The 12,194-nt window shown below is 37.2% G+C and overlaps 1 protein-coding gene across 2 annotated transcripts in view; it reads left to right on the forward strand.

Moving 5' to 3' along the window:
- The window catches only part of LOC124367465 (protein phosphatase Slingshot), a 311,228-nt gene that overhangs the window by 97,560 nt on the left and 201,474 nt on the right, over window positions 1-12,194 (forward strand). For both annotated transcript variants that reach the window (XM_046824292.1, XM_046824291.1), the window contains exon 2: window positions 4,297-4,352. In XM_046824292.1, the coding sequence (XP_046680248.1) occupies window positions 4,297-4,352 (56 nt within the window). The remainder of the gene's footprint in view (window positions 1-4,296; window positions 4,353-12,194) is intronic.

The raw sequence follows: 12,194 nt of genomic DNA on the forward strand, positions 1-12,194 counted from the left end.
CTGAGCTAAATATTGTTTCGTGGTTTTGTTTTGGAATTGTCCGTGCCACAAAGGACAATCTTTCGCCCTTTCTTGGCACCTACAAACGATTGTAGGATTGTAGGTCCACGCCTAGTTTTGACGAGGGTGGCTGACGTCACTTTTCTGCAGGGTAGGACAGTTAGTCCACGCCGACACCCGTGGACTAACTGTCCTACTTTTCAAGACTATTTTTAAAAATAGTGATCAAATTAATTTCATATATGATTGTGCTACTATGAAACAATGTTTACACAGAACAATTGACTGAAGTTAACAGTCCACGCCGACACCCGTGGACTAACTGTCCTACTTTTCAAGACTACTTTTAAAAATAGTGATCAAATTAATTTCATATATGATTGTGCTACTATGAAACAATGTTTACACAGAACAATTGACTGAAGTTAACAGGCTCTTATACTATTATATAAATGTCTTGTTCTCTTTACTTGATTTTTCTGTGCATTCTTACGATATTTTAATCGTTATTCTTCTAGTCGGAGCGAAAACGTATCCAATAAAGCAAAAAACCATTATAACCGTTACAGCCATTCTAAGTTAGAAATGGCGTAACTAACCTGACTTTACTTTATGTATATAATTTTGTTTAATTCTTTCTGCAGCTGTCTTATGTAGTGTAATGACAAATATTTAGCAGATAGAGAGTTTAGATCTCGAAACATTCATTCAAGTGCTGCAGTGTGAGTACGACGATCCCTTGTCAACCCCTCGTCAAAAGAATCCCGTGAGTCGGACAGTGGGTCCCAGGCCGGGACCGTGGACCCACTGTCCACCCCTTAAGAAGTAGGTAAGAAATGCTTCCGACAGTTTTATGGCGTGGGCCTACAGTCCGTTTACCCCTACAAACATGTCACATACATGCACTCCAGGAAAAAATATTTTTGTTTGCCTCATACTTCAGTTCCATCCGAAAGACCTTATTCAATGAATACATTCATTGCCTTATTCTACTGAAGGTCTTATTGCCAATGGTCGTAGAAATAGATTGAAGCCAAAAACCTCAACTATGCTTTGGTTTTATGGCTATATGCTAACTATGCTCAACTATGGCACAACATCGGAATAAAATGTCATTTTTGTCTTTATTATTTACAAATGTATTCATTTAATAGTTTTTCATTTTTACATTTTGTCAAGTTTGAATACTTTATTCCAAATTATGAATCTTCCCTTAATTATTATTTTAAGAGACCAGATATATGTATTTAAAATCCTCCAATAAATACTTGTATTCGCCAATGGTCGTAGAAATAGATTGAAGTCAAAAACATCAACCATGTTTTGGTTTTACGCAAATTTCATACAAATTAAGTTTCGTCTTTAATACTTATGAACAATTTTCTTTAATGAACAGATATATTCATAAATTAAAATATTTGTTCAGATATACATTTTGTCAAGTTTGAATTATCTATTCCAAATTATAAATCTTCTCTTAATTGTTATTTTCAGAGACTAGATATGTCTCTGAATATCTATATATACAGACAATCGAATACAGAATCGATTATTATTCGAATACAGCCCTCAGTATGAATTCGAATACTCTTAAAATGAATACAATTTATCTGATGGAATTGGATACAAACCTCCAATATTTGTTAATTGGGAGTAAATTCAACTAAAATATTCAAGAGCTGTATTCGTATTGTAGCATTAAATGAAATTACCACTGAGGGCTGTATTAGAATAGTAACCGATTCTTTATTCGATTGTCCCAACACTCGCCTCTTCATGTGTGATCCACAATCCGTCTATAAACGTCGGCAGTAAAAGATGTGACGAATGGTTATGGTGCTGTATGTAGTTCCGGAGAGGTTTCAGTGCTGCATCATGTCGTAGAGTGATTTTAGAACTGGGAACTGGGAGTCGTCGCGATTCGGAATCAACCGTATAGCGAACCGTTCAGTTGTTCTTCTAGTCCAGTGAAAGTACTGATTGTCTTGGAATCGCACACTTTTACTTTCCTCGCATTGCAATGATCTGGTACAAGTCGTAAGAAACTGCATTTTAATACCAGTGCGATAAGACACAATAGAAAGCGCTTAAAATATAAATATTCGACTGCTTACTATAGTCGCTACCTTGTTGTAAAATTGTCAGTATTTATTTAAATTAGAATACGTTTAGTCACCAGTGGATAAACCTATTTAAATTTTAATTTTGGCAATTCAGGGGCTAAAACATGAATGTTACTATAAAGGAGTTGGAAGGAAATCTTAAATGAGGGCATAGGTCGAGTAGTACACAAAATTAAAGGTCTTTATTAGTAGAATACAATGCCGCAAGTCTGGCTTCAAAAGATCCATTCTTCAAAAAATTATGCTGGTTTGAAGTTTGAAACATTTACAATGTAGGTCCTGTTCTAGATGGTTTAATATTCTTGTACTGGCTTAAGTTGTGAAAGTTAAACTTAAAAAATAGTTTTTAAGGCAATTACTCTTCACGTACGAAGGAGGATAGTCTACAAGGAGTTCGGAAAAAATTAACGTAACCGTAGCTCAAGATGGACATTTTTATGAAGGGAGTTCTCAGCAGAGATGAATGATAAAGGGGAAAACCTGCTTTCAGTTTTTATAATAGAAAGTTCTTATTTTTAGGTTTGGTCTGTGCACTTTACTTGATGCACATCTTACATTATCTCGTAATCTCTCTTGTAATCGAATTGATAAAATTCAATATTTGCCGTTTTTGGAAACCATTGCAGATTGAGCCAGTGCCTTATGAACGGTGTACGAGTGGAATGTATGACATAAATATAAACTTGATATATCGGCTAACGAACAAGGACGGAGTCTGAGGAGCTCATCTGCATGATGACTGATGACACGGGTACAGTTGCCCATGATGGACGACCCACGGTGACGGATGGACGGGGTATGTTAATGCCACTGGACGAGGAACGCCGGAACAGGAAGCGCAGACTCCCGACTGGTCCGGTCCGGTGTCCCACATAGTCGGCAAGGTGTAGTGGGTGCAAGGTCGTTCCTCCTGACCGCAACACACGTCTGGCTGCTGGTACAGACACCGGGCATTGTGTGCGAGTCGCGGGGGGAAATGCTGCAGGAAAAGCCGAGAATGCGCTGCGATGAGGAAAATAGTTCACCTACACCGTCTATGTCGAGAAGTTAAACAAGGAAGATTTGTTCTTAGTGTTCAATAACAATTATTAGTTTTGTATATGTTGCTGAAAAGGGAATTGTACGACTACCTACTATAGCAATATGATTGAAGCATTGCGAAAGTTGAGTTCAGCTCCATTTTCGAATTTTTGAAAAAAAGAATGATTCTGAAGAAGCAGATAAATTGAAAATATACAATTTTTAGGACACTAATATTCTTTTATTCTGAACCCACTTTGCCTTTTACACTGTTTAAAACAGTTTTCAAAATTTAATTTTGATTTTTAAACCGAATAAAAACATACATATTTGAAATACTGGCATAAAGCTATGATAGTGAAAATAAACGATGTTTAAAGAACATTGCTACATTTAATTTTACACACAAAAATAGGATTTAGTTAATATTAAATTGAAAGAGGTAATTAAACAATTGGTTTTTAATGTTTTACCCAATAAAAAGATTAAAGCCACCGATTTTCCACGTAATGAAACCTTCAGAAATGCAAAAAACTTTAAATACAACAATAAAGATATAAAAAGTTATATTTATTGACAATTAAAACCCTTTTTTGAGCAAAGTGATATCAGACTAGTTTTATTTATCTTAAATCCTTGTTGTTATTTCAATTGTAATGCGAGGCGATGTGCCAGTTTATAACTTTGTAAATGTAAACAAACCTGTGTGATATTTTGTGTAGTATGGTTTAATTCCTCTTATAACTTTATTATACAGTGTATTAGGTCCCCGTGAAGAATCCTAGTCTGGTTCTTGGAATATGAGGTTACAGCTGAAAATTTCGCTTCTGTGATCGACTCCATTGTAAATTGTGGTATAAATGGTAAAATTATTTTAATTTAAGTTACTATACGTTTGCTATACATGTCAACATGTTTTCGCAATAAACATGAGGAGGAGGTAGAAATTTGATTTTTTTTCAATAAGTGAGCAATGCAATGTCATTGTACACACTGGTAGTTAGAGGAGTACATATACGAATTTCCGTAGCCCCACACGCGGCTGTCTCTGGAACGTCTCTAGACCCTTTCACATCTTAGGAGATTCTCTGTGCGAAATTTATGGTATATCATTTCTACAACCATGATCTAATTTTGAATTCTCTTCTTCCAGGATTCTGGCGCAGGAGGGTCCACAGATGAAGAGGATTCGGCTAAAAATGGCAGAAGGTAATGTGTACTGATGAATTTTTAATAATTCATAATAAAAATGAATTTTAATAACAGGATCTTTTTCATTGAAATAATGTTAAAAATATCGTTTCTCCAGTTATGTTTTGTGTTTATTTTGTATCTATATATTTAACTTTATTCCTTTCAGCTGGATTATAAGAGTTACGTTTGAATTCTTCGTCGCAAGTTTTATTTTTCTGGCCTTTGGAAAAAGTTTTTTTTTTGTAAGATTGGACCACTATGATTCCCTAGAGAGCTGACAGTATTTTTCCACTGATGTAATCCGTTTCGTGGTAAGCTTCAATGTTTGATGCTGTTTTGAATAATTGAAATTTGGAGTCTGTAGAGATAATACACACGCTATCGATAGTTGCTGATATAGAGCTGTTTGATTTGTGGTTTCTGCCGCGAGAAAAACAATACTCGGAGAAAGTCGCTAAGTGGGTCCGATTGGAAACTGACTGATCATATAGAAAGTCATCACACTTGATCACTTGATGTTTTCCAGTGCGGTATGGATTTCCATTATTTCAATTCCCAACCTTGCCACCTCGAGGTGGCCAGCAGATCGCCTTGTATTCTCGCTATGTCCGCGCACACCCACTTGGTATTGACAGCAGGTGTCTGACAATGGGTCAGGATGTAGAATATCCTCCACTTGGCAGCGTGACGCCTGGCTTGCACCCCGCACGTGACGCTGGGGCACTTCCTCGACCTGGCGGGGTTCACTGACAGGCCAATGTCCCATGTCTGGAGCCATTTCAAAACTGAAATTTCGCACTACAGTTTAGCATAGAATACTACAGGATAATAAAATTTCATCCTTGAGATAAATTCATGTACGAGATGCTGTCTAATTGTTGAAGTGGCGGGTCTTTTCGCGTCACGGAACGTCACGTCACGCTCTGTAGCTGCTAGGGGCGGAACTATCGCGGTCATTTTAATGTCAAGGAGGGCGTTTCTCCGTGCAGTGGCTATCAATGCGTGCTAGTGAGAGGTTACTGACGCTCCTCGATGAAGTGACTTCTTCTTTTGGCGGTCTATGGATGTATGTTTTCCACGGGGGGAATGGAAAGTCAGTCGCGGGACTGATTGACAGAAATGTCTACTTCATATTTCTACCTACATTGCAGGTATCGACTACAGATAATCTCATCGTTCTATCTATTTTTTCGCAACCGACAAACCTATTTTGTAATATTGTTCTGCAACCTACGTTTCTTGATAGTACAAACTGTGTATAATAATACAAACTCTGACGTACCTATGGCCTGAATGGATTATTCAAAGTGGATATTAGGTTCTGCTCCAGTTAGCCTTTCTCTTATTGCGGCGTATTGAATCTGATGCTCTCTATACGCTATAGGTTTATACGCATTAAGGAACACTATAATCTACATTGAATAAATCCTTTCCCGCCTTTTATTCCTTACGTGGCGTTGCTCCACCTTACTTAGAGATCGTGTCATAAACATCGTAGTGCACCCAATTTTGCATCAGATGAGATAGTGAGAATACCTTTTCATACTATATTTTGTAGTGTAGGTATCCCTGATGTTGAAACTGTGTAAATAATTCATTTTGACCTTCTTCATCGTCGACTTGTATCTCTTTAGACGAACAAGACTCCAGATTCCAGGAGTCGTCTGTGTCAGATTCAAAGTGTATTATCAAGTGCAGATTTCAAGGTGAAATGGAGCTAAACCTAAAATTCACATACTTTGAGTTAATATTTTTCGGCAATTAAAGAAACTTGCGGTACTGGAAGCGGAGCGAACAGGACCGTTATTGCGTGGCACCCAACAGTTTTAACGCTTCTGGCAGACTTCGGTTTTAAGTCGTAATTGCCAAACGCTATTGTGACAGAACGTATTTATGACAGTGCGAGGAGGATGAGAGAGCGCCGCGCCGCGCCAAATGGCAGGCTTTGTTCTTGGCATTCGCTTAACATTTGGCGAAATTGGGACACGGGCCTATATAGCAGCGTAGATGGCAACAAAGGCGAATGAGTGCCATTAACCTTCAAGGCGGAGAAACTTTACTGATGTGTATTGTTTGGTCGTCAGTTGACGACATGCTCCACAACAGCTGATTGCTGCCATGGCGGGCGCGGTTCTTCCTTCTTCTTCATCATCGTCGTCTTCTTCTCTTTCTTCTTCTCCTTTTCCTTCTCGCCCTTCTCCTCCTCCTTCTTCTTTTCTCCCTCCTTCTTCTTTTTCTTCTTCTCTTTCTCGTTCTCATTTTCCTTCTTTTTCTCCTTCTCCGTCTTTTTCTTCTTCTAATTATTCTTCTTCTCCTTCTCCTTCTTCTAATTCTTTTTCTTCAAGCGTAACTTGTAGTAGTTAAGATACTTTAGCCGTTATGTATTAATGGTATCCTGATTAAACGTCTTAAAAGACGTTGTGTTTAATCCCATATAACTAATGTTAGTTTCAAACGGTCGTCCTGATCTTAATTTTAATGGGCCACACATGATTTTTATTATATCATTGTACTTGTCAATTTATTATCTAGTGAATCCAGTTTTGTTTTCTCCCTTTATACGAACATTGCGTCAAAATACTTTTTGTTTCGTCAAATTATTTCGTTTAGGTGGGTTAGGATGACTGTTTGGAATTAACATTGGTTATATAGGAGTAAGCACAAGGTCATCGAGGGGTACTGAGCCCTTTTAACTGTATAACTGTCAAAAACAATTTTCTTCCAGTATTCTCATCGGGGGGGGGGGTATCCAAATTTATATCTCAAGGGTCTTGTTATTTAATTGAAGTAATAGTAGCCTAATAATTGTTGCAAATACGCACGTAATGAAAATCAAAAAGAGCTTTAATGTTATGGTATTACTCTTACTTGTATTACTGTATTAAAATAAGTTGGTAGTAAATTAAGTAATTAAAACCGACACAGTCTTGTTAAATGGCGATTAGGCTAAGCTTCAAGTTGGAAAAAAGTTTATATGATTAAACTTGTGTTACACTCAAACTTAGTGATAGGTAGTAATTTAAATCCTAATTTTAATTCCAATCAGCGGCTCGTAAGAAGTTAAACTTAGTAAACAAATTCTTATTTGATCATCTGATGTCTACCTAAAATGAATTTGATTTTATATTCCTTTGACTGTCTATTGACTTGGGCTGTTTTGGAACTGTCGTATATACAATCTTATGTAACTTATCTAAATAATTCTTCCATTCAGAAGTCTATAACCTACGATGGCCATAATACCTCCTCACTTGGGGAGCGGAATAGGGCTACTCACGAGATCTGCTCTAAAGAGATTTTGAACTCCAAAATGAGGCTATCAAAATTACATGGAAGATTACAAGAGATTGGTTTACTGATTTACCCCTCCCCCAAGCCCTACCTTGGTAATCTTTACTGCAAATCCCAAGTAAAGATAGTTCTCCATATGAGGCATGAATGTCTATTAATCAATACTTTACAATGAAAATGAAAAATGTCTGCCACAATATTTTCTTTACCCTTGATATATTCTAGTTCTAAATTGAACTACCGTTTGCCGATTACGTGTTATTTAAATAATAGATTTTTCTTATCCTAAAAGTCCACTGTGTTTAATTATTCCATTTGGGAGTGTTTAAAAGTTAGCAATTTGGGAAGTAATGTTTATTGTTTGGCCTTTGCTTACATCCCGTAATTCTTCAACTTCCACTTGTGTATTTTTCCTCGACGCAATTTAAAACAAATGCAATTTATTTAAAATTTCAACCATACACGGATAACCCGTGTGTTAACCGTCTCCAGATACGTGTGTATCGTACAGTAGAAGCTCTTGTCACTCTCGTGTCCTGGTGTAAAAGCGAGAGTGGTCTACAACATCCATCATCCGTATCTGGGCTTCCATTCGGCCATAAACCCGTGTAGGCTGTGGAGCGGAGACAGGCTAATGATCTGTGGGCAGTATCTCCTGTCTGGGCAGACAAAAGGCACAGGGCACCACTTGATAACGGGGAGTGGGCGTGCACGGCTATCTTCCTTCTGGCGACCGCGTCACGCCTCGTGGAACATTGTCTGGGAGAGTTCGGTTTGTCTATTAGACGCTGTATATCACTCCAGGATGGGATAAGATGGCCGGGGAATCCGACAACAAAGCTCTTATGAAGAATGCTAAGCAACTTACCAATATGAACCAATTCAGTATTACTGACGTGTACTGCTGAAAGATCGTTCTTATCAAAGAAAAGGATCAAGAACTTTTTAAGAAACAAAATGGGGCCTTACTCTCTGTCCACTACAGGAAAATATCAGCTATCTGGATCCCCCCCACCAAAAAAAAAAAGTTTTTCTTGGCTACGTTCTTGTGTACAAGAGTTGTTAAAATGGTACAATCGGTTTAGACTCATATGAAGATGATAACAAATCTGACAGGAAAAAATATTACACTTTTTTTATCATTATACAAGGAATTAAAAACACTTAAATAAAAACTTTGATTACATTTGTTGCCAGATCCAGATTAAATTGGCTTAAGAATGCACAATATGTACACAGAATGTGACTAAGGAGAATTACGGGTTTTTATTTTTGTTAATCTATAAAATATTACTTCAGAAAATTACTTTTGTTGTTTTTGTGTGTTGTAATAAAAACAACAACAACAACAACAACACATATTTTCATTTGTATTGTGAGATGTTTCTATCCGACAGACCTTTGAGTGTCGTGGTGGTCGTTTATTATACTGCAGCCAGGATTTGGGTAGACTTTACGGCCACAACCACAATCGAATCATAACTATCGAATAATCGATATTCACGACTATCCAAAAAATACTGAAAATGAAACATCGCTCCTAATTACGTAATAGGTATTTATAATGCATTGATACTCGTAACGAAGTTTACAAAATTTGCACGTATTTTGAAAAGTTATCCAAGGTTGTGACTAACTAAAAGAGATATACCCAGCTGAACACCTATCACAGAGATAAGTCCGAGTGGAAAAGTCGTCACATAGACACGCAGCAGACGTGGTCGTGTGACGCAGAAAGTAAACAAGTGCAATGTAAGCCCGGAGTGAGCGATGACCGCTTGTGTCCGGACACTACACTTGTGAGATATGTACAGCTCTCCGCCGCCGATAGCAGGCCTAGTCTTAAGGAACCACTACTTATGTTTAATGTTGTCAGACCTAGCCTCGCTCCCCTTCTAGCCGGCTATCTCTAATCGATGGTTTTCGATTGTTATGGTGGCCGTTTATTATACTGCAGCCAGGATTAGGGTAGACTTTAATATGGCTGCAGTATAATAAGCGGCCACCACCACAATCGAATAATGATTATTGAATCATCGATATATTCACGACTATCTAAAAATACTGAAAACGAAATGTCGATTTTAATTACGTAATAGGTATTTATAATGCATTAAGTTCCTTGTAACGACGTATATAAAATTTTGCACGTATTTTGAAAAGTTGTCCAAAGTTGTAACTAAAAGACATTCACCCTACTGAATACCTATCGCAGCGATAAGTCCGAGTGGAGAAGTCGACACAGAGACACGCAGCAGACGTGGTCGTGTGACGCGGGAAGTAAACAAGTGCAATGTAAGCCAGGAGTGGGCGCTGACCGCTTGTGTTCGGACACCTCATAATATCCACTACTTATGTTTATTATTGTCAGACCTTTCCTCGCTCCTCCTCTAGTCGGCTATTTCGAATCGATAGTTTCGATTATTATGGTGGCCGTTTATTATACTGCAGCCAGGATTTGGGTAGACTTTAATATGGCTGCAGTATAATAAGCGGCCACCACCACAATTGAATAATGATTATCGAATCATCGATATTTACGATTATCTAAAAATAATGAAAACGAAATGTCGAACCTAATTACGTATTAGGTATTTAAAATTCAAGAAGTTCCTCGTAACGACGTTTATAAAATTTTGCACGTATTTTGAGAATTTCTCCAAGGTTGTAACCAAAAGACATTCACCCTACTGAACTTATATCGCAGCGATAAGTGAAGAAGTCGACACAGAGACACGCAGCAGACGTGGTCGTGTGACGCGGGAAGTAAACAAGTGCAATGTAAGCCAGGAGTGGGCGCTGACCGCTTGTGTTCGGACACCTCATAATATCCACTACTTATGTTTATTGTCAGACCTTTCCTCGCTCCTCCTCTAGTCGGCTATTTCGAATCGATAGTTTCGATTATTATGGTGGCCGTTTATTATACTGCAGCCAGGATTTGGGTAGACTTTAATATGGCTGCAGTATAATAAGCGGCCACCACCACAATTGAATAATGATTATCGAATCATCGATATTTACGATTATCTAAAAATAATGAAAACGAAATGTCGAACCTAATTACGTATTATGTATTTAAAATTCAAGAAGTTCCTTGTAACGACGTTTATAAAATTTTGCACGTATTTTGAGAATTTCTCCAAGGTTGTAACCAAAAGACATTCACCCTACTGAACTTATATCGCAGCGATAAATCCGAGTGGAGAAGTCGACACAGAGACACGCAGCAGACGTGGTCGTGTGACGCGGGAAGTAAACAAGTGCAATGTAAACCAGGAGTGGGCGATGACCGCTTGAGTCCGGACACCTCTAACATCCACTTCACTCACGACATATATACAGCTCTCCGCCGATAGCAGTCCTGGCCTCAAGGAACCACTACTAATGTTTATTGTTGTCAGGTCTGGCCTCGCTCCCTTTCTAGTCGGCTTTCAGTGTTTATCGGCTGACATTCCTGAGGCAAGTGTTTCCTCACTTTTGCCAAATCTATACCATTCTAGAACAAATAAACTAATATGTCGGAGTGTCTGGATCTGACAGGACGTTTGATCCAGCCAATGTAAATAGTATGAGCACGCGACCTGGTTATTAACCCTCCGAGCGTCCATCATATTTTTTTTTAAATGCATACTTTTTGTAGGTTTTGCAGACTAACCTTTTAAAATTTATAATAAATCTATCTGATTATGTTATATACCACTTTTTTTGGAAATAACTGTGCTTTCAAACTGTGTAAATGAAGTCAGAAAAAAACAATTTCTTAGTTTAGAAATAACAGAAGTTAAACCAAAATATAAATAAAAACAAAATTTGAAATAAAGTACGCACATGTATTTGAAATTTTACAAATATTCAAAATTCAGAATAGCCAAATTGTAGGAAATGTTGAACTGTTTATATTATTAATGTCTTTTTTTTAATATTTTTACGAATAAGTGCACATTTAAACATTTTTCATACTTGAGGTAATTAATATAACACATTTATATAACAGTGTTCTTATTTTTATATTGTACTAAATATAGTATCATTTAGAATAGCCTACTTGTAGCAAATTTTGCCACGAACACAGGAATACACATTGCTGTTAGTTTTTTTAGCAATTCCTATTATAGAGGAAAGTCAAAATAGTGCTTATCTTTTATGAAAACCAAACAATATTTACATGCAGTACGATATTTGTAGGGTAATGATAATTGTTTCACAGGTTCTATTTGTTATACTTTGACTTACTTGAAATGATCATCAGACACATAAATAATTTATACAGGGTGTCCCGCAACTCTCTCTGTACAAAGGTATACCACGTTATTTTCAGGTCAAGACAAGACACTTTAATTTCACCATATGAACATAGGTCCCCGATGTTTAGTTTCCCATCTGTCTGCCTTTATGTGTTTTTATACAAACATTAATATCTCAAAAACCAATGAAATAAATTATACCGAATTTGACTCAAATGTCTATGATAACAAGGCCTGTTAGTGAAAAATATATCATGAAATTATCGTTAGTGTTTTCAAAATGGCGACCATCAAAACTTTTACACTTCGAATATCTTGA

Source organism: Homalodisca vitripennis, chromosome 8, assembly GCF_021130785.1.
Source record: "Homalodisca vitripennis isolate AUS2020 chromosome 8, UT_GWSS_2.1, whole genome shotgun sequence".
In the NCBI taxonomy this organism is placed as follows: Eukaryota; Metazoa; Arthropoda; class Insecta; order Hemiptera; family Cicadellidae; genus Homalodisca; species Homalodisca vitripennis.